At 46.0% G+C, this 26,627-nt stretch overlaps 1 protein-coding gene across 7 annotated transcripts; it reads left to right on the top strand.

The window, feature by feature from the left end:
• Positions 1–370: 370 nt before the first annotated feature.
• On the top strand, positions 371–26,597 carry LOC116842348 (protocadherin-like wing polarity protein stan). Of its 7 annotated transcripts, none has more exons than XR_004377713.1 (18): positions 371–561; positions 12,882–13,455; positions 13,763–14,324; positions 14,729–15,006; positions 15,097–15,810; positions 15,964–16,804; positions 17,060–19,260; positions 19,469–20,570; positions 20,705–21,323; positions 21,412–21,778; positions 21,873–22,088; positions 22,170–22,742; positions 22,880–23,306; positions 23,526–23,763; positions 24,354–24,671; positions 24,763–25,345; positions 26,197–26,277; positions 26,409–26,597. XR_004377713.1 is itself a non-coding variant. In XM_032811438.1 (18 exons), the coding sequence occupies exons 2-18, from the start codon at positions 13,013–13,015 to the stop codon at positions 26,418–26,420; spliced, it is 9,501 nt and encodes a 3,166-aa protein (XP_032667329.1). In that variant the 5' UTR covers positions 371–561; positions 12,882–13,012; the 3' UTR covers positions 26,421–26,597. The 7 variants fall into 7 exon arrangements, 6 of the variants coding, with proteins under 6 accessions (XP_032667329.1, XP_032667330.1, XP_032667325.1 ...); XM_032811438.1 differs by having other exon boundaries at positions 26,271–26,277; XM_032811439.1 differs by lacking the exon at positions 26,197–26,277 and having other exon boundaries at positions 22,880–23,291.
• Positions 26,598–26,627: the final 30 nt, after the last annotated feature.

Here is a 26,627-nt window from a genome sequence, read left to right as displayed (position 1 = left end):
GAAACTAAAGTGTGCTATTAAAAAATTTGCTGTGTTTCTAGCGGAACTCTTTAAAAGTTACTAGGAATTTGTTCCTCAGTAAAACAAATTTTACTAACTACTAGAAACATAAAATTGAAAAGAATTTACATTAAAAAAGAGGCAAAATTGTACCGACTCACAAAGCATGTAAAAGAGGAGAAATCGAAAATGGAAGTAGACACGATGCGTCGCTATCTTTTGCACGAGGCTCCCAACGTTCTCGTCTACATCACTATATCGTGTACAGGTGTGAGTGCGTGCACACGCGCCTTACGACCTCTCGCGCACACGTGAGGGGCCGAGGGAACGGACGCGCACGTGTGGAGGCGAGCAAGCGGCGGCGGCGGCGGCGGTGGCGGCGGCAGTCGCGACACCGACGTGAAGCGGTGCATCGTGCGCGTCGCCGCGCAGCGCGAATTTTCCGCTCGTATTTCGCGACGCTTCGGCACGAGTGGGACAGGTGGCACGTATCGATTCGCATTGTGATATCGAAGATCGACGGAAGATGTGACGGATCCGACGGCGGCCTTGCTGAAGACGGTGAGTGACCTCCGTGCTTCTTCTTCCTCTTCTGCCGTATCGAGCACGCGTGTGCGAGGCGCTTCTTCTTCTTCTTCCTCCTCCTTTTATTCTTCTTGTCCTGCGGCTTCTACTACTCCCCTCGACGGCACGCCGCTGTGTTGGCGCTTTCCCACGAGAAAAGCAACCTTCTTAATTGATACCGCCCGGTTAACGAACCCAGCTTGTTAGCCCAGTGTCTTCTTCCCGCGTGGGTTTTCCACGACGGGAGAAACGCGCGCGCCGGACACAGCGACCTGTCAATCAATGACGACACGTCGCTGTGTCCGTCGAATTTGAAGCGATCTGTAGCACAACACGATAAGGAGTAGCATAAGAGGAAATCTTACTACACTTATAAAATATAAAATAATAATTAAGAAATAAAATTATTTCATTTTTCATGAAAATATGAAGATGATGGGGTTCAAACTGAAAATAAAATAACCTCATCACTTACGAATTTTAAACATTCAGACTCGATTTCGTGTTTATCACAAACGTAGCTATAGTGACTTGTGCCATTTTTACCCTCGTTGTCCCGATTAATCGAAACACCCCTTTAATATCGAAAGGAGAGAATTTTCAAAAGCCCTGGAAGTGTCTTGAGATCCCTTCTGTGCGTCGAGAGAATACGCGCTAGGCCTCGGGGGAAATTCGACTCGGGGGAAGACCTGAAACGAAGCACCGACCCTACGAAAGCGTAAGCCTACGATACGACACGCGTCGCGACGCGTGCGTTCTTCGAGCGAGCGAATCAATATTTGGAGGGTAGGCGTCCCGACGAACAGCGTCGAGGCTGCGGAACGTGAGTCACTCACCCCTGTCCGAGAGAGACAACATGCAAAAGGGGGCTGCTGACCTCTCTTTCGTCCCCTTTTCTCGCATCGTGTCTGACGCGATTGTGCAGCAGCCCTTGTTACGAAAGTTTCGTCGATTCTCTCAGACACGAGCCCACTCGTTTTCGGCTTATTTTCGCGACTACGACCGCATATCCCCCGAAAACTTACTTTTACGTGCAAATTCAACCCCCTATTTATTTTATTTCAAATATCAAATTTTGATATTTCTCTTGAGAAAAAACAGAATGTTATCTGTTAAATGTTGTTATCCATTTAATGATGAGTTAAACAGAAATAATCTAGGCACACCCCGAGAAAAAATACTTAAAAATTTATTTATTTGTGGGAATAAAAGTTTATCTCTTCAAAATAATCTCCAAATAAATCTGCGAATACTTTTTTCTCGGTGCACGCATAAAATTTAATGATTCAAATACAAAACAATTTCCTGACAGGATCGTAACGTATCATTGGACTGTCTTCGGATTCGCGCCGTATGGTGCCGAATTAAAGTCCACCCTCTCATCCCGGATTTCGTCGCGTGACCGCGCGGATCGATCCGTCGCGCGCGACGAGACGTGGCGTCTTTAATTAAGACACTCTGGGATTTTCGGATTTCCCGGTCGAGCGGGCCGCGGCCGTTAAGAGCGCGCGACGTTAATTTACGAGACTCCGTAGGAGCGTGAAGCGTGTACGCGTGTACGCGCCTAAGTAAACCCGTTCGCGCGCGAGGAAACGCGCACGCACGGTGGGAACAGGTTCCATAAAATTGAGCGTTCTTCCGTGGTACCCTTATCCGCGCCGGGCATCTCGTCTGCCCCTTACCTTCGCGTCGATGGCGGCCGCGTCGCTTTGAGAACCCCGGCCTTTTTCGACTTTTTCGCATCGAGATAACGCCGAGATATCCAAGATATTCATTGATATCCGGTGTAATCAAAAAATGGATCAAACGGCTGACAGTGAAAAACCAGTTCCATCCGAAGAAAGACAAAAATTCCTCGAGACAGTCGCGCCGTCACGCATACTCTTATTCGTTAATAAGCTCCGCAATTTATTCATTTGTTTATTTACAGGATTAGGAAGTAATGAAAAAACGGAAACAATCTATACGCACAAAGAAAATATACACTGTTCATTCAAATAAATGTTACTCGTTTCAAGTATTTCGTGAGTTTGTGTACTCGCAGATTTATCACTAGTTTATCATAAGCATCATTCTCTTAAAAATTATTCTCATTTAGAATAGAATAGAATAGATGCGAGTTAGAATCGCTTTGATCATGTCGGTAGTACTGATTGTAAGTACGAAAAGACTTCGAGTGTGTATTCGTTTAAAGAAAAAGTCGAATTTTTCCAGGGTACATACACCGCGCAAAGTAACCATCGTTAGGTATTTCCCGAGGCTCGGTGTATCGTACGCGGTAAAAAAAAAGCGACGCGTTCGCGGACGCGTCGAATCGATTCCGATCGGATCAGCGTGAGGTCTCAGTCCGCGCCCAGATAAATCCGATGACGAGCCTATTTCCTACCCACGCGAGCACGAGATACCCTCGCTCTCTTCTCCCTTTTCGACCTTACCGTTACGCGAATATGCTTTTGCGTTCGCACGTAACGGTGCGCATTGTGGCCGCCGCGGAATAAAGAGATTTCACCGCGAATCGCGGCCCCGTGCCTCTCGCGTCGCCTCCCGGTGCATCGCGTCGCGTCGCCGTGAAAGAATGCAACGCCGTCTCGGTCGCATCGGGAACGTTCCTTTCTTCGGCCCCTTTTTCCCCGGTGTCATTCGCACGTCCTCTCCTCCAGCGACGATGAGCGGCGTCAGCGAGTTAACTCGTCACTGGTCGGTCGGCGGCGCGCGCGGTTAGAAAATCTAGTCGTCGGCTCTGTCAGCCAAAGTCGTAAAGTGAATCTGAATGTTCCATAATCCCGTTGCCGCGGCGATCAGGTTTTGAAGCGTTGCTCAAACATTCAGGTAGTTCAGATAATCAAGATAATCCAGAATTCATTCGTGGAGCAATCTCAGGCACGATTATTCAGCGATCACGACTTAAAGCACTAAAGTAGTCGATTGTGAAACATTCAAAACCCGCACGTCTCTTTATCCTCATCATTGTGAGCATCAGGCCGCGATCACTCGATTACGATCTCCAGCTTGCTCTGCAATACCTTGACGAGAAATTTATCCCATAGTCAATTTTGATCCCAATCAGTTATCTGGTTTGTACAAGTTATCAAATCCTGATAAGTTATGTAAATGTGTAATTGCAGAGTGGAAATTAGATCCTCATTAATAACCCGCATAGAAAATTTCTTGGATTTAATTGAGATTAACTAAATTTCCTAAAATAATTATGGTTTCTAGTGTTAAAAGTATTATTTATAGTTTTAAACATGCGATTCTAAATTGGGGGAAAAGCCAAAGTTTTCTTAATATATTTTTTAGTCTTCATTTTATGTTAGACTTGAATAAAACATATTGACTTTCCAGATAACTTTATTATATACTAAAATACTCGAAGTATTATAAAAATACTTTATTTTTCATCTTTTGTTCTATTGAATATAATAGTTGGTGCAAAAATGGAATTCCCTGTTTGATACCATAAAAGTATATCGGCATTACTAATTGAGAAGAAGCGCGAGTCTCATAGCATTTTTGTTTCGATTCTAAACAGAAAAGCCATGATTGATACTAGAATGGGATTTCCAATTGGTGTTGTAGTGCCAAACCAATTTGAGCATTCTAAATCTATACTGCATCTGGGAAATTCTTAGGGAAATTTCTGTGCAGGTAGGAATTTCTATTAATAACCAGAACCCCCGATAACGTCACTTTATGCAAAGCAGATAACTGATTGGGATCAACCTGATCACGGGATAAATTTCAGTCGGGGTGTCGTTCGCACGCACCGACCTCGCCGCCATCGCTCGCGCGCGAGTGAACTCGCTCTGGGAGGACGTTCCAGCCCGAAAGAATGGAAATCCTCGTCGACTCGAGTCGCCTCCTCGAGCGTTCGCCGGTCTCTTCGTCACGACCTTGAGCGGAACCGCGTACACCGGTTATTGTAATAGCTGCGCCGGCCGTCCCTCGCGTGTTCGCGTTCATCGGGCGGACCGGCCGAGCCGAGCCGAGCCGGTGGTTGCAGAAGAAAGTTGGCGGTTGAAGAAAGAGAGACGAACGAGGGGAGGATAAAGAGAAGGAGGAAGAGGAGGAAGAAGAAGAAGAGGGAGAGTCGCTGACACCGGTCAGAAGGAGGACGCCTCTGGCGATTCATCAGAGTCGCCCGAGTCTTTTTCTTCGTCGAAATAATCATCGGGCCGATTCTTAGCGATCTCTGCGCTCGTCTCGCCCCGTCCTACGTTTTGGCGTCCGCGCGTACGTAATCGTAATGAGATACGGCCCGAACGTGTCTTCGGGGGTTATTACACTACGGGCCAGGGTATTACTTAGGAATCGCGCTTGATGAAATTTCGCCTCGCGGAAAGCGTATTCCACCCGCCGTGTCCGCGAGAGATCGCTGGGAAATAACGTTAATCGAGAAACGCACCCGTGGTATGTGAACCCGCACTCATGCACGTATGTACGTACGTAGGCAGGTGGTTCCTGCGGAGGATACTCTATGTATACAGCGTGCACAACCGCGCGACGTGCACACCTCTTCCGCGTCGCATTCTTCGGCAGCTATCGGTCGATCCATAAATCCTACGTGTGATCGCCCTCAACAAGTTTCCCGAAGATTATCCAACTGTAAACTTGATGTAACGGAATCTGAACAGAGCTCTCCTCGGAATTCCAACGAACGGAATTGAAGTTTTCTGCTTTACAAGGTGGTTTAGCTCAGATCCGCAAAGTGTTGTTTGCTTCTTCTTTCTTTCTCTGTATCACTTTCTATGTGACCTGAAGCCTTTAGCCAGAAAAAAGTAGAGAACAAGAAACGGGAAGCAAAGAGCACGTTGTAGATTAAGTAGAATAGAACTTTCATCTACTTTGAACGTTTGTAGATTCTGAAGGATCAGTGTATGGATTTGAAAACTGGAGTCCTACCTTAGCGCCTCTAAATGCAGGAAATTCACAAAAAATATCACTTGTAGGTCCTAAAGAAGACCCTTCGACAAAGTTGATAGATTAAATAGAATGAAAAGAGTTTAATATAGACTCTAGAGTAGTAAAGCAAGCTCAAAGCTATTTTAAATAAAATATTGAGGTCGAAATTTCGACTCGATCAAATTTTGTAAGTTCTCATTCATCGAGCGTCCGAGAGATTTTCATTCTTTCGCAATTCTTTTCGCAATAATAAATGTTTACTTGGGACTTAGCCGTTTCAATGTTCTCATAGAAGTTTATAAGAGTCGGGATGCACACGGGAGCCGAGCTAACTTGAATTGAATTCCACAATGTCAGAGATTAATAGTTATCAGCTTATATAAGGGATTCCTCCCTCTCCCGAAGTTCGCTTGGAAGTTTATAAGACCTCGCAAGATCCGAGCGTAGCGAGCTCTTGAATGGAATTTAGAATGTCAGAGATTGATAGTTTAATCTCACTTTGGCCCTGAAAGCGCTTCACGGTAAAGGTCCGGTAAAAGTCCAGCAGTCATTGCTGCTATTACTGTTCCGCAGTACCGGTGCTCCATAGGAAACCGATTAGATGACGAAATATTCTCAAGCCACGGAGAAGATTTCCTCGATCGTCGGCTATTTCAATGACTGGATCATCGCGGAAACGTCGGAGGGAATCGATTGTCCGCTCTTATAGGTCTCTTTCGAGATGTCATCGTTTTCTTCAAGGTAGACTCACTTGAGATAACAGGCTCAAGTTCAGGCTTTTGCTTCGTCGAAACATCACGCGGCTAGAACGGCACCGGCACGAGTTTTGAGACCCATTCTGGGCCCAGAAGGGTCTATCGCAGGCGAGGATGCTCCTCTTACCGCGAATATGCCCGTGAGATAATTGGTAGGACCGGATTCCACGGCAAGCTGGGCTTCTCTCGAAGTAATTAATAGTTCCGCCAGTGGGCCAGTCAGCTTCATTTGGTAACGAGATAGCGCGGCCTTCGAGGGCGACCCGAAGGGAGTGCCCTTGCGGTGGAAATAATCCTTTGAACAGTGATTCTTTCGAGCGTGTGCTTCACCATCGGTCTCGTCGACTTCGTCGTGCAACTACCCGAGCAGAAATGTAACTAGTCGGTCTGAATCAAAAGCTAGTAGCCAGCTGATGCATGCTAGATTAAATTTTCTAACTCGTTACTAATTCGTTGACTATTCACTGAAAGAATCGGGTTTGTGGTGCAACCGTTGTCTAGCCCAGTTGTCAAATGAACATGTAAAATATGATAGAGTAGACGGCATACTCTGTCTGTTCTAAATCATAGATAATCTAACAACTAGATTACTGCTAGCATTTCAAAATTAAGTAGCAAAGCAAAATTATAAGTTTAAGTTAATTTTAGAAAAATCTCAGAAGAACAAAATTGAGCGTTACATTATATATTGGCTAGTAACTACTTATTCATCTCAACTATAATTTCGTTTCTTTAATCATCAGCTAACTTATTTATCTAATCACTAAGAAAAACGAGCATTACATTATATTAAATTACATATTACTCTACTGCTCTATTACTATTTTATATAGCTAGTAGTGATGTTAGATAAATAAAAAAAGAACTAGCTTCCAGAGCTAAAAAATAGCTGTGGCAGATAAGATGTGTCACTGAAATAGGGACAGCTAATGTCGATACTACCGAAGCTAAATTTATTCGCTGTTAAACTTAGGCGCTACAGCGAGAAATATTAGCTGCTAGAAATAAATGACTGTAACAAATTATTGTAGCTTTACGACAAACTTCTTTAATACATGCATACGATAAGAAATTTAGGAATAACTACTTTTCTTAGCTACTTGAAATAATGTGCATTTTTAATGTTACCTAATATATTTGTATCGAATTTCATAGCGAATGCATCTTAGCTGTTATAGCCAATTCTTAACAGTGACAGCTAAACGATTAGCCTTTTGACTAAGTTTGAATCAGCTACCGCGGTTTAGCTGATATTACTAAATCATTTTTTGCGTGTAAATTTACTATCTCGTGACTAGACATCGACGAGGTTCAACTTCCACTAGGATACTTTCGCGACATTAACGGAGTCACGTTATTGTATCGTGGAATAATCTAGCGATCGGGAAACTTAGGTTGCAGCGTCAGTGGTCCTCACGTCTCATCAGGGCGGTGAACAACGCGTGTACAACGAACGAACGAAGTTCTTGGCGCCCAAAGTAACCTTTGGGAATTCAGATAAGATACGAAATGAACGATGTGCCGAAGGATCACGCGCTTGAGAGTGCCACGAGAGATTTGTATACTTCAATACCTCACGAAGATAACATCGAGATGGCTCTCCGCGGAAAGTTGAGACGAGCATTTCTCGAGATAGCGAGAAGTAGCCCGAAGGCTCGGAAAATTCGCTCAGTCGGGCAGAAAAATTCACGTGGCCGCTTTAAGTGTACGGTGTCTGGGCAAAAATGATCCACGAGAGACCGCAGATAACTGTCGTTTCGCGCAGATAACGTATAATCCAGCCGGACGACGCTCATAATGCCACGGTTTCTCCTCCTTTCTCTTGTTACGCTCCACATTTCCTCTTCTTTCCTTTTCTCTTTATTGCTCAAGTCGGCGCTGATAGCGCGTGCGTGGAATAATTAAATACAATTATTGCACGACTATTTTGCACGACTATGTCATATTTGCGTCGCTTTATATTTCGTCATGGGTTTTCTCTTCTTCTCCCTTTATTGCTTAAGTCAAGGCTGATAGCACTCATATGTGGAATAATTAGATATAATTATTGCACAACGACTATTTTGTCAACTTTGTCGAGTTTGCACTTTACACTTCTTTTTCCTTTCTTTTCGCTGTACTGCAACTCAGCGCGCTGATAACGCGCGTGTATGTGGAATAACTACACTGAAAGATAAACTATCTGAAAACTAGTAAATATTTATTCAGTGAGTACTAACAGCATATGTACTTAAATTAGAACATTGGCAAGTATTCTAAATTCCTTTAGTTGAATCGAATAAATAATTGCTTTTATGAGAAAACTGAGTGTTTCTTAAGATTTTAGGAAAATATACATTTTCTTATTTAAAACATATTTTATATTAACAAATAGGCACGCTGTTAGTATTCATCGAATAAATGTTTGCCAATTTTTAGCTGTTTCTTCTTTCAGAGAGTGTATATGATTATTGCACGACGACCATCTTGCCGACTATGTTGAATTTGCGTCGCTACATCCGCCGGGTTTTTCGACTACCAGAGCAAACAAAAGTTCCGTTCCGTAACAAGGCTGAGGCCCGGGGAAAAAATTAATCGATTTCTCGGCGGAAAACGTATCGCATCGTATCGTATCGTACGCGAATCGCCGATCAACGGCCCGTGCAACCGTCGCGTCCCTCCGTCCTGCCGTTTCTTCATCTCGTTTTCTGCGGATGGCGTCCGTAAGAGCGTCGCGCCCGCGGGGATCCAGGGTAGGTTCGATTGGTTCGTGCCGGTGCGTCGGTCGTGAGGATTGGCGAGAACCGGATCGGCTCTCTCGGGCCCTCGGGCGACGAGGAGGACGATCGGAGGCTGACTTACCGAGGTAAGTATCGGGCTATCTCGCGCTCTCGGCACGGTCAACTAGTCGCCGCGATCTCGGGGGACCGGCGGACCAGCGGGATAATCTCGCGAACTGCACCGAGAGGCTGCATGCGCCTATGCAGCGTGAGTGCGCGTCTCAAGCCGCGGACTAAAGTTTCCCGGCCGAGTCGGGACGCTCGCGAGAGCGTCGCTGCACACCGAGGCGTCTCGCCATTTGAATATTCTCCTGCGCTCAGCTCGGATCTAATAGCGCCCTCGATAGAGAGATTAGTCGACGGTGTAGCGTGACGTCGATATCGGGTTGGCAGTTGCACCTGACGCTGCGGTGCGTTCATCATCGCTGGGACAATTCATCAGGAATCGACGTGCAAACTTGTTATGGAGTATTCGTTTCAACGTTATCTACGCGAACGCTTTTCCGCGAGGGGATCTCTCCACTCTTGTGAGTCCCAAAACAGAATGATCGACGGGATAATTCAACGGGTACCAACGTGCAAACATGTGATTAAATATCATGTGATTAATACAGTTTATTAATACGTTTGATTAATATAGTTTTAATGTTATCTGTATGAATAATTTTACTATGAGGGTATTTCTTTCTCTCTCACTCTTCCCCCTCTCTCTCTTTCTCTCTCTTCACGTTTCCGAGTCTTAAAACAAGTTGAGCAGCGGGGTAGTTCATCGGAGACCAACGTGCAAATTTGTTATGGTTATATCCATTTCAATGTTACCTGCACGACCACTTCTCCACGAGGGGATTTCTTCATTTTTGTGGGTCCCAAAAAAAACTCATCGACGAGAGATATCCATTTCAACGTCATCTACACGCATAATTTTGCTAGTAGTGAGGGTATTCCTTTACATTTCTTAAAGCAAATTGACCAGCGGGAAAATCTATTGGGGAGCCGTGTGCAAACTTATTGAACAAATATCCATTTCAATGTTACCTGCTTGTCTTCTCCAGGAGGATGTTTTTTCACGTTTGTATGACTTATGTCGTGTTCAGTTTGACAATTCTCATTGCGAGGCAATCGAAAAAGTGCGTTCTACCAGATTTGCTGGTGGTAATCGAGTATCCGACAAATCGTCGTTCTCCGGCGCGCTCGCAGTGTTAACATCGCCACCAGTTGAGCAAATCGATTGGGAGGATGCGGTTTGTTACCGAGATCGTTGCGGATGCTTGTTACCTAGTTATGGATTGAGAGACGCGATAGTCGGGTCCCGACGTAAGGCACATAAATCAAGTGACTGAATACGACCGAATACGACCGAGTACATATGCTGTGTGGACGTCGACAGCTACCGCTTTCCTACTCGTTCTCTTCTCGAAAATCTCGCGTCAAGGTGACTGCGTATTAAGATGTCTCATTAAGTAATCCCGCCATTGAAGTTCTAACGGCACCTCGAGCACCCAATTTTTTCGCTCGCTTTCATCGATGATGCGTACACGTGTGTTTCGCGACCGTTCTGCCGTGGACGGCGAAGGATCGCGTCTTTACAGTTACTTCTCTAGAAAGTCCGCCCCGGAATATCGGCTGGTTGAATCAGCCGAGGTGTTAAATCGAATTCCGCGCTATCTACGACAGGTACAAGAGCGAAGCGGCCGGCGGCATTCGTATCGGTTCCTCTCCTCGGTTCATGCACTCGCCCAGATACCGAACTGAAATTATCCGCGGCACTTCGAAGCACCTCCGTTGCACGAGTCGAATCCGGCTTTATCAAGCACGAGGTACCAAAATCGCCGGCGCGAGCGTGGGTGGAAATGAGAGAGTCATTCGCGTTTATTTCGCGAACAACTCTCGGACGCTCGCCGCAGCTCAGTGAATTTTATAAGTGACCACCCGGAAATTCGTTTCGAATTATGTACCACTCGGTTCAATGTCTGTATCTTTTACTTCTCTTCTTGTTTTTTTTTCTTTTTACGAGCGTTTATATCGTGGAGGCTTCAGACCTGGAATAAACGCAAGGGATAATAAAAACGTGTAAAAACTTGAACAGCACGTAGATAAAGATCGCCGTCTTTCGTTTCTCCGAGCGTGACTGCACAGGACGTCGCATTCCCGCATAGTAAACTCGCCATTATTAGCCAAAGTTGGGTGTCAAGGACACATGGGTGAAAACGACCCCGCGTTCAAGTCTATTCCTTAAAAGAAGAGAGAAGGATCGCGTTAGATTAATTGTAATACAATCGGTTGGAAACGTTTCAAATACAATAAAGTTGGGAACTCATCAAACTGTCAAAATTGGGCCATTATCGACAGGCTTATTCGATAATAATGTAATTAACAACATCATTAAAAACACTAAATAATAATAAATAATAATAATATTAATGAGTAATTAGTATCAATAATATTTAATAATATAACTATAACTAAGCAACCCTATTTTTTTTTACAATGATTACTTTCAATCGTGACAATCTGGTGAGCTTCCAACTTCATCGTGTCTGAACCGTTTTGCAATCCATTGTGCACCAATTAATATTTTGCCTGGCATACTGTTCTCCATTGATTACATTTCAATACTCAACTCAAGTTAGGATTACCAAAGATGTGACAAGAAATACAATTCGCGACGCGTATATTCCTTAGCTCTCTATTGGCTAAATATCTAATTTATTGCAGATGGTTGATTGTGTTTTACATGTGAATTAGTGAAAGGTGACGATATTATAATGCCGGCCCACTATGGCAGCCAACTATCCGCCAGCTATTCGAGAATTAACGAAATCCACCTCTGTACATTCTGATCGAAGGAATTTTTACGAGCTCGTTTTTACGGCCTCCTCGCTCTCGTTCTTGATACGCGCGGTTCCGTTGCTCGCAGTTTCTCAAGATCGCGCGCGGAAGTCGAGCGTTCGAGAAGTGATACACGCTCGCGGCAATGAGCATGCATGAGAGGTCAACGAATCTCACGTATGTTCGCCACCTCGCGCTGGCAACGGCCGGAAATAGTTTGTTTCCCACGTTTTGTGCCGACCACGGCCAGGGAAGGTCGTACCTCAGCGAGGGGAAGCCTCGCGCGCCTCGAAAACTGCAGTATGCGCCGGCAATTATGGTGCCTCCGCTGCGGGACTGCAACGAGAGCAATTAAATCGACAAGAGCAGAGTAAGGCGAAAGAACAAGACTCTGTCGTCCTCACGTCCTTATACACTCGGGCTCGTCCTCATAGACCCGACCTGCCTTCTGCGTGGAGTTAAACGTTGCCGAGGCAAGAAAAAATTCGCGCGACAGATCACTTCCAGTCGCGATGTCACTCCTCGCGATCACCCTTGTCCTTCGCTTCTCTCACTTGCGATATTTTTGTATCTCCAGGGAATCGAAAAAAGCTGCCACGGCCACTTTTGAAGTGTGACAATTGATAGTCTTCAACTACTTCCCGGTCGTTTTATTGTCAATAAAAATTCAAATTGATTCCACAATAACTTCAGGCAATCTGAACATCGATCAATCTCTCTAATGAAGTATGAAGATTGTCTCCAATTACTTCCCGATCGTTTTTTTTTTTTTAATAAAAATGCAAATTAATTCCGCAATAATTTCAAGTAAGCTGAAGATCGATCAATCTCTTTAATGAAGTGTGAAGATTGTTTCCACCTACTTCTCCTGCGACCGCGTTCTACTTTACATAAAAATTCAAATTAATTTCACAATAACGTCAAGTAATCTGAAAGTCAATCGATCTCTCTAACAAAGTATGAAGATCACTTACATCTGCTTCTTGGTCATTTTATTTGAGATAAGAATTAGAGATAAATATATCCCTCTCTCCCTCTCTTTCTCTCTAAGAACCGATCGGTCTTCTTCCAGATGGATCGTGACGTCATGAATCCTTAAGTCCGCGAAAGATCCACGAGGACAGCAATGACCATGGGACACTCGTCGGGAAGAGAACAGCACGGACTGCAGGATCGCGCGGATTAACTATCCGAAGAGAGACCATGGCGAGGTGGAGATGGGTTCTGCTGATCCTGGCCACCGTCTGGACACTAAGCCATGGATATTTGGCGGTGCTGTCGTCCAACACGCCCGCCGGCACCGTTATCTTCGAGGCCGGGGTGCCGCAGTTGGGTGGCCGTCGCAAGTATGAGGCGTCCAGCGAGCGCACCGCCTGGTTCGCCAGGAAACTTCTCAAGGTCCATCCGCACACGGGCCGTGTGACTTTAGCGAAGAGTCTCAACTGCGACGGTCTCCAGTACCCGCGCATCTTCACCTTCTACGTCGACTCGACGAGCTCGAGGCTCGGTAGACCCACTATCGACTACTACAGCCTGCCTCTGAGGATCTTAATCACCGGATGTGGCAATGAGAACCGCGACTTGGCAGCCACTAGAGGCTGGATGGCGGAGACGTTGGCTTCTTATGCGATGCCGAGCACTGACAGGTTAGTGCGTGTTGGGGTTTCTTATGTAAATAAAGTAACACTCTTGTTTATTAAAAATTAAAATAAAACAGTCTAGTAAAAAATACGCTATGAAAGAGACTTTCCTGAGAAAAGCTTAATGGTCAGGATAGTCGTACAAATATCTATAAAATAAATTGAAGTTTAAATGAATCTTCTCTTTGATCATTTTCGCAGTTTATTGTTATATAGTAATATAATTTATTGAGGAATTGTCGGAAACATACCTCAATAATATATTCTACTCCACAAAGTATCAACTCATCTAAAGATGCGTCTATCTCGACAGGTTCACCGAGGTATGCCTGCGAACGTCTCAGCTGGTAGCAGCTCTTCGCGACTTCCTGCCTCAAACAGCTCTAAAAGAATGCGAGACCAGATGGGGAGGCGTAGCGGATCCCAGATTTCTCGTGGAAGGCGCCGCCGGAGACCTGGTTTCCGCCAGCGAACAATGCCTGGTGGATCCACTGTGGAAGGTCTCAGTCAGCATGAACCTGCGTTGCGCCGGAGACTCGCGTCTGACCGACGCCGAGCATCGCTTGAAGATCGTGTTCCATCACCGTCAGCTGGACGACACCGACCTGGGCAGAAGAGTGAGACGAGAACTGAAGAACCAGTCGCCCTATTTCGAACAACCCCTCTACGTCGCCGCAGTGGAGGAGGAGAAGGAGCCGGGAGTATACGTGACCTCTGTAAGAGCGAGAGATCCTGAAAACGGTGCCGTCCGGTACTCCATGAGTTCGTTGATAGACGCGAGGTCGCAGGCATTGTTGGCTCTCGACCCGGTCACCGGAAGAGTGACGACTCGCGCGAGGCTCGACAGAGAGAACGTGGATGTGCATTATTTTCGGGTGTGTATCAAAACTTTGAAGCGAAAAAGTAAATAATTCTACACGAAGAGTTATAATAAAAATTTCTATAGAATTTTGTAAACGAGATCGACTACAGCAATTCATTGTTTTTTCATTTCACACGTGCTACTTATATTTTAGTGAACTGAAATGTGCTATTAAAATACTCGCTATGTTTTTAGCGAAATTAACTATGTTCCTTAGCAAGGTAGATCTTTTACTGACAATCTATTTTTAGACGCTTTACTAGGTTAAAAACAGTAAAAATGAAAAAAATTTATATGAAAAAATATAATATCTGTATAATAAAAAATATTATTCGAGATATTATTCTACTTTGATAATGAAATTCTTCTTGAAAGAACAAATTCAACAAAGTTAAACAAATTTAATTTATACCACAGGTACTGGCAGTAGACGACTCGTTTCCTCCGCGCACCGGCACGACGACTCTTCAAGTTAACGTGTTAGACGCGAATGATCATGCGCCAAACTTCGAATGGCCCGAGTACGACGCGTCGGTGCGTGAAGGCGTTCCCGTAGGCTCCACGGTGATCACGGTCAAGGCCACAGATCAAGACACCGGTAGGAACGCTGAGGTGGAGTACTCCATCGTGTCCACTACGATAGGCAGTAACACCATGCATGTCGAAGACGCGGCGGTTTTCAGGATCGACCCCAGGTTAGCATCAGTTTAACGGCTTGAACGACGATGGAGTCTGATTTAAGAGAGCTCACGTGCGTGTACTATGACTCATTCGATTATTTCCAGATCTGGTGTGGTGACAACGAGAACGGCGCTCGACCGCGAACAAACTGAGATCTACACGGTCGTGCTGAGCGTCACGGATCAGGCGACGCCGCCATCCGCGCGACGAAGCGCGAACGCGACCCTGGTAGTGCGCGTGTTGGATGACAATGACAACTACCCGCAGTTCACCGAGCGCACGTACTCAGCGGCGGTGCCAGAGGACTTGGATTACACAACGAATCCGGTAGTGGCTCGCATTCGGGCTGCGGACGCGGATGCCGGCGCCAACGCGGCAGTCCGTTACGCCATCATCGGCGGTAATACGCAGAACACCTTCTCTATCGACTCGATGAGCGGCGACGTTGCTCTGGTGAAGCCGCTCGATTACGAGTCCACCAGGAGCTATAAAATCGTCATACGTGCTCAAGACGGCGGCTCGCCGGCTCGCTCAAACACCACTCAATTGCTTGTGATGGTCAGGGACGTGAACGACAACGCACCCAGGTTCTACACTAGTCACTTCCAGGAGTCGGTGTCGGAGAATGTGCCCTTGAGCTACTCGGTGCTGAGGGTGCAGGCTTACGACGCCGATGAAGGTAACAACGCGCTCATCAGATACACCATCGGTGCACGTGATTTCACTGGAGCCTCCACGGAGAATTTCCCGATTACGGTGAACACAGAAACCGGCTGGATCTACACGACGAAGCAGTTGGATCGTGAACAATGCTCAAGGTATCGATCTACACTTCTCTGGTTAATCGTCAAATCTTTGCACAGAGTGGAGCAATAAGGATACTTCAACTGCCTAAAGTCTGAAAACACATCTAGACTATTGAGATCTATCTTGTAAAATCAGAAAAATCGTGACTTTTGCTTCTATTACAGATATCAGTTCACCGTGATTGCGGCGGACTCCGGCGAGGAGCCAAAGTCCGCGAGCGCCACGGTAATCCTCACGGTGACTGACGTAAACGACAACGATCCTTACTTCGAGCCAAAGAGCTACGAGGCCGTCGTATCCGAAGACGATCCACCGGGCACACCGGTCACCTCAGTAACAGCCACCGATCCCGACGAGGATGCCAGGATCCACTACGAGATCACAGGTGGCAATACGCGCGGACGGTTCTCCATCGCATCGCAAAACGGCCGCGGTCTCATCACGGTCGCTCAGCCGCTCGACTACAAGCAGGAGAAGCGTTTCGTGCTGACAGTGACAGCGTCCGACAGCGGAGGCCGCACCGACACCGCCCTGGTCTACGTTAATGTGTCGGATGCCAACAACTTCTCGCCAGTATTCGAGAACGCACCCTACTCCGTCTCAGTCTTCGAGGACGCGCCGGTCGGCGTCACCGTGTTAGTGGTTAGCGCTACCGACTCCGACGTCGGCAAAAACGCCCAGATCACCTACAGCTTGGCCACCGATAGCGGCGAGCAGGCGATTAGCGAGTTTACCATCAATCCGCAGACCGGTGCAATCACCACAACTCGACCGCTCGATCGTGAACTGGTACCTTCATACTTGTTGACGGTGACAGCCAGGGACGGTGGCGTGCCGCCGTTGTCCGACACGACTGACGTGGAAATCTCCGTCACAGATGTGAACGACAACGCGCCGGTTTTCGAGGCACCACAATATCAAGGTTCGATCCCTGAGGACGTCTTGGTGGGCACCAGCGTGTTGAGAGTCGCGGCAACCGACGCGGATACTGACTTAAATGGCCGAGTAAGTGCAGTTCTCTTGGAAACGAAGCCAAAATAATTAATTTGATTAACTGATAATAATTAATCTAATGTTTACATAATTTAATGATTATATATTAATACAACAATTAAATTAACGGTCAATTTAGCAGTTAATTATTTAATTTGCATTGGCTTATAATATAACAAATTCGTTGATTAATTTATAAATTGACTCTATCTATTAATTGTTCTTTGTATGATTTCTTTTCGAGAATCCTAATAAGAATTTCTGTAGGTGAGATACGCTCTGGAAGACGACGGTGACGGCGCGTTCGCGATTGATTCAACAACAGGCATCGTCAGAACTGCGAAATCATTGGATCGAGAATCAGTAGCGCGTTATTCCCTGAAGGCTGTCGCCATAGACCGCGGTTCTCCCGCGCTTTCGTCTGTCGTTCCCGTCGTCATCAAGATCGAGGACATCAACGACTCGCCGCCCGCCTTCGAGAACGACAAGATCGTCCTCTACATCGCCGAGAACTCGCCGATCGGCTCGACCGTCGGCGAGATCTACGCCCATGACCCCGACGAAGGTCCCAACGCTGTGGTGCAATACTCCATCATCGGCGGCGAGGACTCCAATAGCTTCGCCTTGAACATCAGGCAAGGCGCCGACCGGGCGGAGTTGATTACCCTGGAGGAGCTTGATTACGAGTCGCCGAAGAAGAGATTCGAGCTGGTGGTGCGCGCGGCATCGCCGCCGCTGCGGTCGGACGCTCTGGTACAGATTCTGGTGACCGATGTAAATGACAACGCACCGGTGCTGAAAGATTTCCAGATCATCTTCAACAACTTCAAAGACTTTTTCCCAACCGCGCCGATCGGCCGGATACCGGCGATGGACGCCGACGTGACGGATAACCTCGTATACAGCATCCTCGCCGGCAACAACGCGAATCTGATCGACCTCAACAAAACCTCCGGTGAGATCCGACTGTCTCCACAATTGAATACGAACGTGCCACGAGTGGCGACTATGGAAGTGTCTGTGACCGACGGTATCAACGAAGCGAAGGCCACGATGACGTTGTCAGTGCGACTAATAACCGATGAGATGCTGTTGAACTCGATTACCGTGAGATTGGACGACATGACAGTAGAGGCGTTCCTCAGCCCTCTTCTAGGATACTTCCTAGACGGGCTGGAGGCGATCATTCCTTGCCCACGCGAGAATATCTTTCTCTTCAGTATCCAGGAGGACGCGAATGTGCATGGCAAGATCTTGAACGTGAGCTTCTCAGCGCGGAAAGTGGAACCAGGCACGGTCGACGAGTTCTACAGTCCGCAGTTTCTTCAGGAACGAGTCTACTTGAACCGCGGTATCCTCGCGAGACTGGCTACAGTCACCGTCTTACCTTTCGACGACAATCTGTGCGTACGAGAGCCCTGCTTGAACTTCGAAGAGTGTCTGACGGTGTTGAAGTTCGGCAACGCATCCGGCTTTGCCAGTAGCGACACTGTACTCTTCCGACCCATTTATCCGGTTACCACATTCGCCTGTAGATGCGCCCGCGGTTTCACCGGTAGCCGCGAAGCCTATCTCTGCGATACTGAGGTAAACCTATGTTACTCCAATCCATGCGCGAACGGTGGCACCTGTCGCAGGCGAGAAGGCGGATATTCGTGCACTTGCCTGCCAGATTTTACCGGTGAGAACTGTGAGATCTCGTTGGATCGTGACGGCTGCTCTCCCGGCATCTGCAAGGGTGGTTCGCAGTGCACTATGAAGAACTCCGGTGGATTCACTTGCGAGGGTTGTCCTGTGGCCGCATTGGACAGCGTGACACTTCTTTGCGAATTGAGAGCGCGCAGTTTCGGCCCGGCAACGTTTCTCACCTTCGCCTCTCTGAGACAACGTCATCGTCTTCACATCAGGTTGAAGTTCGCCACCGAATTGGCTGATGGGCTGTTACTCTACAATGGCAGATACAACGAACGCCATGACTTCATCGCCTTGGAAATTGTAGACTCACAGGTGCAATTCAGCTTCTCCCTCGGAGACGAAGTGACCCGAGCCACGGCGAGCACGCCTGGTGGAGTTTCAGACGGTCGATGGCATGAGGTGGAAGTTTCCTACATCAATAGAACAGTGACAGTCTCTTTGAATGACTGCGATGTGGCGCTCGCTTTGGAACACGGAGAGAAGTTGGGACCAAGATGGGCCTGCGCAGGCAGGAACGAAAGAATTCTAGAGGAGCGCTGCGGACTCGTTACCGAGACCTGTCACAGATTTCTGGATCTGACGGGACCGTTGCAATTAGGTGGTCTGCCATCGATTCCGTCCAGTTTTCAAATCAGAAACAAGGACTACGTCGGATGCATTAGCGATCTCTATATTGATCACGTGTTCGTTGATCTGAATTCTTTCGTGGCCGACAACGGAACCAACGCTGGCTGCCCCGAGAAGACCGCTTTCTGCGCTTCGTCACCTTGCAGGTAACGATGAACACTGAACTGACATCTCTGCGAGATTGAAGAATTGAATCGAGTCAAAGAAAAATTGAGATTAATTAAAATTAAACTTAAAATTAAATTATTAAAATAACACAATCAAAACAATTAAAATTGTCTACACAAATAAAAATTAAAATCTATCGTATCACTTGATTATCGTGAGATGTTTGAACGATTACTTTATGTACAGGAACAACGGTAAGTGTCGTGAAGTCTGGTCCGGCTTCGTGTGCGAGTGCGAGGCCGACTTCGCCGGACCCACGTGTTCCGAGGAGGTCGGCATACCATGGAGTTTCCACGGCGACGGTATGCTCAGCTTCAACCCACTACTACGACCCATTCAACTACCTTGGCTGACCGCAATCAGTTTACGAACACGAGCGCGACAGGCATACGTCATGAGCGTGCAAATCGGCCAAAACAGCTCAGTTTTATTGGAGATTCGGGAGAGCAAACTGGTAGCCTCGCTGGACGGCACCGATGTCATTCGTACCGTGACTATCATCGCTGACGGCGAATGGCATCGATTGGAGATTGTCTGGCAAAGCGGTCACGTTTCCGTGGACACGGATTACCGCGATCGACCCATCATCTTGCCGCTACCAGCCAAATTGCAAGGTCTTTACATCGGCAAGATTCTCGTCGGTGGCCCCGATCAGGCAATTAACACCGACCTGCCCTTCTTCGAAGGTTGCGTGCAGGATATACGTATCGGTACCAATCAGACCATTCTCCAGAGACCGATGATTCAAGAGAACGTCGGTGACGGTTGTCCCTCGGAATCCGAATGTAATTTGGATTGTCCGGAGGCATCTAAGTGCGTGACCAAGTGGCAATCCAGTGAATGTGTTTGCGCTGCTGGTCGTGTTGGACGCAATTGTGAACGTGTCTGCGATCTCGAACCCTGCAACGGCACTGGCACCTGCGTCGAAGACGTTACCGATGCGAAACGTGGTTACCGCTGCGATTGCAATTCGCCGGAGTATTCTGGCGACTACTGCGAGATTAAGGCTGATCAACCTTGTCCAGCTACTTGGTGGGGTTCACCTGTGTGTGGACCTTGTCACTGCGATGAGTCCAAGGGCTACGATCCGGCGTGCAACAAGACCACCGGAGAATGTTACTGCAAAGAGAATCACTACCAACCGTCTGGACTCAAGGAATGTATACCTTGTGAATGCTATACGACCGGCAGCTTCGGACCACGCTGCGACAGCGAGACCGGTCAATGTCGTTGCCGCACTGGGGTAATTGGCCGATCCTGCACGGACTGTCCGAATTCTTACGCCGAGGTGAGAAAGTAGAATAGAGTAATACTCCATCTGTTCTTCTTCCATTCTCGCAATGGAACAATAATATGTTTTATTTGCACATGAAATAATTTTTCTCCAATGAGACTGATGTTAATGTTTATGTGATACATCAGGTGACTCTGAGGGGCTGCGAAGTAGTCTACGACGGCTGTCCCAGATCATACTCGGACGGTCTCTGGTGGCCGAGGACTCCCTTTGGGATGACAGCCATTGAAGATTGTCCCGGCACTGCCGAGGGTAAAACTTCGAGATCGTGCGACGACAAGCTGGGCGGTTGGCAACCACCTGACCTCTTTAACTGCACATCCGAAGCGTTTGTCGAGCAACGACATCAACTGGCGGCTTTAGAGATCAAGGACCTTACGCTGAACACCTACGTAGCCGTGAAGATGGCAAAGGACGTTCACAGAGCAGTGAATATCACCAAAGAGATGTACGGTGCGGATCTTCTGGTGGCAGAATCCTTGTTAGTGGCACTGCTACGTTACGAAGAGAGTCTGGTGGGACTAAATCTCACTCACAGTCAAGATAAGGATTACGTTTCTCATCTGGTTGGCATAGCTGGAGCAATTCTAAGATCTAAGTATAAGGAAAAATGGGATAAGATCGGAGATCTTAACGGAGACAGTCCCGATAATGTGCTGGACGCTATGGCGACATATCTGAAGACTCTAACAGCGTCTCAACACGACACGTTCACCAATCCCTTCGAAGTAGTCGATGCTAACGTTGGTAAGTAATTTTTTTTTTCTCAACTTATCCATATTCCGTAAAATGATTAATAGTCTAAGAATTAATGCACATCAATGTTATGCTTCAGTGTTAGGCCTGGACGTGGTTACATCAGAAAGTCTCTTCGGTTACATGACCACCGAATACAAGGAGGATCCCACGTTGTCAACGGCGAGGCCTTCGGAAGTTGACCGAAAAGTCATTCTACCTGATACCTCTGCTTTCCTCAGCTCTCCAACGCACTTTGGTCCATCCGTCAGTTTCCCAAAGTACAACAATTATATGGCTGACCCCAGTAGATTCGATCCGCATTCGAAGATCCAAGTGCCTCTCAATACTTTGGGCATTAAACCTCTTATTCAGGGCGAGTTGAATGTGAAGAACAGTCTTACCAATCGGAAGGCTGTGTTAAGTTATGTGCAATATAAAGAACTTGGAAATCTCTTGCCGCAAAGGTGCGTAACATTTCTATTAGTATTAATCTTTCGATTTTTATTGAAAAAATCTACAAGATCTAACTAGTTGTCCCACTAACATTTTACATTGCAGATTCGACGATTCAGTGGCGGTTAGATGGGGCGTGGAAGTGGCAGTCGGTTCACCCGTGATGACCATTTCAGTGTTAGTACCTTCGGAAAATGGTTATGAGTCCTTGACAGGAATTCCTCTGCAGGCTCCGGTTCAAGTTCGACTTTGGCTGAACGAGAACGACGATTTCAAGACTAGGACAAATCCACAGTGCGTTCACTGGAGTACAGCGAGGGGGTAAGAAATCTTAAACAATTATATCGATTGAGAAAAAATATAATTGAAAAATTCATCTCGATTAACGACTGCGAATCTCAGAGTCGGCGAGTGGAGTCGAATGGGCTGCACCACGGAAATCGAAGAAAATTCCTTATCCTTCGGCACCATCGTGAACTGCTCCTGCATGCAATTGTCCACCTTCGCCGTACTGACAGATGTCCTCGACTTGGAGTACGTTCCAGAACCGTCCCTTCTGGAAGACGTAACTAGTTACAGTGCGTTCATGCTCGCCTTGCCGTTGTTACTATCCGCTCTATTGATCCTGGCGTTAATTCGCGGCGGAGGAACCAACTCGAACAGCATCCACAAGAACTTGGTCTTGTGCGTCCTCTTAGCGGAAACTTTGTACCTGATCGCGCTCAAAGCGAGAAATCCCCTCATCTCCAATGAGTTTCCTTGCAAGCTGACGGCGATAGGACTGCATTACTCGTGGCTGAGCACTTTCGCTTGGACTCTCGTCGACTCCGTTCACCTTTATCGGATGCTGACGGAAATGAGAGACGTCAATCATGGTCAGATGAGGTTTTACTACACCATGGGATACGGTCTGCCAGCTGTTATCGTCGGACTCACCATCGGTGTCAGGGCTGATCAGTACGGAAATTTCTACTTGTAAGTTGAAGAATTGGTCTTGAAATTAATTCATCTTAGTATTACTCTTGGTGAGCTGTTAAGCAGTTGCAAAAATAAAATTTAATACTATGAGATTTAATACACACACGACTGAATATATGTGCTTGATCTTCCAGTTGTTGGCTGTCGATCTACGAGACCGTGATTTGGTCCTTAATAGGACCGGTGTGCGCGGCCGTGTTGATAAACTTCTGCATTCTCATCATGTGTATTCGCGCAGCGTTTACTCTGAAGGAACACGTCATGGGCTTCGGTAATCTGCGAACGCTCCTGTGGCTATCCGTAGCGTCGTTACCCTTATTGGGCTCAACGTGGACCTTGGCGGTTCTCAACGCATCCGAGAACTCATCGACGCTATCGTACTTGCTGAGCGTTGCCATCGTGGTCCATGCGGCGTTTAGCCTGATCGGCTACTGCTTCATCAACGGCAGAGTGAGAAGAAACCTCTATCAGAGCCTGTTAAGGTGTATGGGCAAAAAGACGCCTCTGCTGGAAGGAAGTATGGGCAATGGAAGTAGCAGTCAAAACGTAAATGGCCACTCGGTAATTTATTTCTAGTGTTTTAGTATTAATCTTATTTCACATAATATATAAAATATGAGAGTTAATATTAAAAAATTGTATGTTAAATATATTTATATATTCAATATTAATCTCATTTTATATCCAATTCTAACTTATTGGATTTTGAGAAATGAGATTAAAAAGAGGAAGAAAATTCAAGCAAAAATTCAATACTGAAATGCTGATGATTGTGTCCAGCGTTCCGCTTTGGCTTATTCGTCAACCTACAGCGGAGCTGAATCCGTGTGCAGAAGAGTCCACGTCGGCGTCTCCACGAGTAGCACGACCTCGAGAAGTACAAATAAAACGGGCTCGAGCCCGTACCGTAGTGATACGCACTTAAGGCATACATCGACGTCCACTAGCAATTACAATAGCGATCGAGATCCATATCTGTCGTCGAGGAGTCATAGATCAGCGCTACAATCTCGACAAGGTATGTGTGCCTCTTGTGAACGCAACATTATCGAACGAGTTAATATTCGGTGAACACTGATTTTATTTATACAAGAACAAGTGAGAATTTGGAATTACACAGAATTATACGGAACAAGTGAGAATTACTTGTATTTTTTTAGATGATTTTCGAAGGCTGCACCTCTACTTTCTTTCTTCTTTCTTTCTTTCTCACTCACTCGTCATGTGTGTAACTGGTGATCAGCCTTAAGACCTGTCAGTCTCAATAAGACCTGTAGGATTTTCTCTAAGTTGTGAAACTAATTTTCTACGCGTGTAATATAATGTTATTTCTCTTTCTACACTATCAACATAGATATTGTTGTAGTTACAATACTAGTTTCAATAAAAATTTTTCAAAACTTAAGGCGAGTCTCGCAGATCTTATTCAGCTTGGCGGTCCTAAGACTGACTGCCAATCGCACAGCTAAGCGGCGTGACAATCAATGACTCAAAGAGTAAGCGAGAAAGCTATGTAAGAAAATAATCGGAGAATGCTCGATAATTGCCTTGAAAGTGTTATTCCGAGCTCTGAAATAAATGATTGTCATATATCAACATTCTCGACAGAATCTACGGAGCCGAGAGGTCAGCGCCGAGAATCGGAGTCAGACTCCGACGGTTCACAAGCCGAAGGAGGTGGCAGAAGCTTGGACCTTGCCAGCTCGCACAGCTCGGACGAGGACGATGTGACGTCAAGGTCGCACAGGAACATGGGCGTCTCTACTCAACAGCACGTCGCCCACAGCTACTTGCCCAACATCCACACCAATCCTGCCGAACACTTGAACATCCTTTGCTCAAACACCGAGTTATTCCCTAATATTAAGCCCATTTACGCTCCTCGATGGAGCTCCCAACTTCCGGAAGCGTACTTGTCGTCAAACGGTAAGACTAATAAGTTCGCTCGATAAATCGAATTAAGAGGAATGCAATGTTATAAAAATCAACAATAACTTTTTCTGTGTATGTATCGCAGTGATGGACGTGCGAGGCAGTCAATGGTCCGGTGGCACCATGTCGGACAACGAGATGGCTTCGAACAAGACGTCCAGTCCGAATCCACTGCCATATCCGGACATGAGTTCGCCACAGAAGAGCCAGCCGGATGAAAATTACTCAGAGGGTGAAGAGAAAGTACACCACTTGGGAGAAAAGTACCTGTTTCCATACACTGCCGAGGAGGACCACACAGTGTCACCCACCCCTTATATGTTGTCCATGTCCTCACGTATCCTGGCATCAAGCATGAGCCACCACTCACAAAACTCGAATCACGAGAATTTAAGCGGTTCCGAGCGCTATGGCAGCTTGAAGAGAGGCCAAAGTTTACATAGTTCTCAGCACGACAACCTCAGCGGATCCGAGAGGTATGGCAGTTTGAAACGTGGCGGCAAGATAACGCCTACAGTGTTGGAGGACACGCCAGAGTACATCCTGCCGATGAGCGGCAGGATACTGACTAGCTCGTTGACCCACGACTTGCAGCACAGCAACGAGTTAGCGGCGTTGAGGCAGCAACAGCAGCAGCAGCAGTATGAGCAGACTATCACCGAGACTGAGTGAGTATCACGGGTATCACAGAGAATTTATTCTTTCGCGAGTAGGAGGTGGCAGTCAATGGTTTAAATCGATTGATGTCAGGTAGTTGGGCTGGCGTGGGTTCTTATGTACGATGGATTTGATGCTGAAAAATTGAAAATTCTTGGAGTAATCTGTAGATAAATGAAGTCACATGATGTCGAATACGTTGATGAATTGTAAAAATAAAACACCACATCGTCACGTTTCAGTAAAAATAGAAACTTTTATATAAACGATTACCTTCGTGAAATGTGTTGTCCTGTTTGTTAAGATGTAAAGTAACTTACAAAAAGACAATACAAATACACATCATATCCAACGTATATAAAAGAGAAGCAGGCAGCAATTTGACACACACAATCTGCCCAAAAACTCTGCAGACTTTTTTTACCGGTATGTTGTGTAACAGATTGAGATATATCAGAAATTAATATCAACTTTTTGATAAAACTATGAATGAGAGATGAATCATGAATTTAACAAGTATAATCTTCCATAAAATGAAGAATGAAAAGGAAAGACTTCAAGAAAGCCAAAGCTATATTAATAGTATTTGTTACTTTTTTTTTAAATAAAAGAAATAACAACTGAAAAGTTTCAGAAATGTTTCCAGCAATAGAGAAAGTTCTAGAATAAGTGTATAGCTTTGCAAAGAGGGTATATTGAAGGTGATACATTAAAGGTAATAATGAAATTTCAAAGATTGTCTACGAACTTTTTGGACAGATACGCACACTTAAGACATAACAAAATAGCGCATATTTCGGTAACGCTTGTTAATTCATTCTGGTTTCTTTGGTTTTCCCGTTTTCCTTGCTGTACGCAAAAGGTGGTGTTGGAACATTCTAACATAACTGTATCTTTTCTGTGATCCGTGCTTGCACTGACGACTAAAACCATCAGCGAGGAGGTAAGCATGGTGACTCTGCGAAAATCGCTCTTAATCTAACTTAAATCGCGACAACTGTCTCTATTCGCCGATTCTGTCTATCTATTAGCTTACAGATCAGATTTGAATAATCGTAATCATCACTGTTTCAGGAAGGATACTAATGCGGAAACGTCCGTCTGACGAGCTCCGTGCCACAAACGAGAACAACGTACAAAGTAATTTAGCTTACACCTAGCTTAAGTGTCCACGCGCAATAAAGACTCGAACGATCATCGATATATATATATATATATATATATATATATATATATATATATATATATATATATATATATATATATATATATATATATATATATATATATATA

This window comes from Odontomachus brunneus, unplaced genomic scaffold, assembly GCF_010583005.1.
Source record: "Odontomachus brunneus isolate Ranch 3 - 2012 unplaced genomic scaffold, Obru_v1 Obru_scaffold_024, whole genome shotgun sequence".
In the NCBI taxonomy this organism is placed as follows: Eukaryota; Metazoa; Arthropoda; class Insecta; order Hymenoptera; family Formicidae; genus Odontomachus; species Odontomachus brunneus.
The sequence above is the reverse complement of the archived record's forward strand: the minus strand, read 5'-3'. Positions and strand labels throughout refer to the sequence as shown.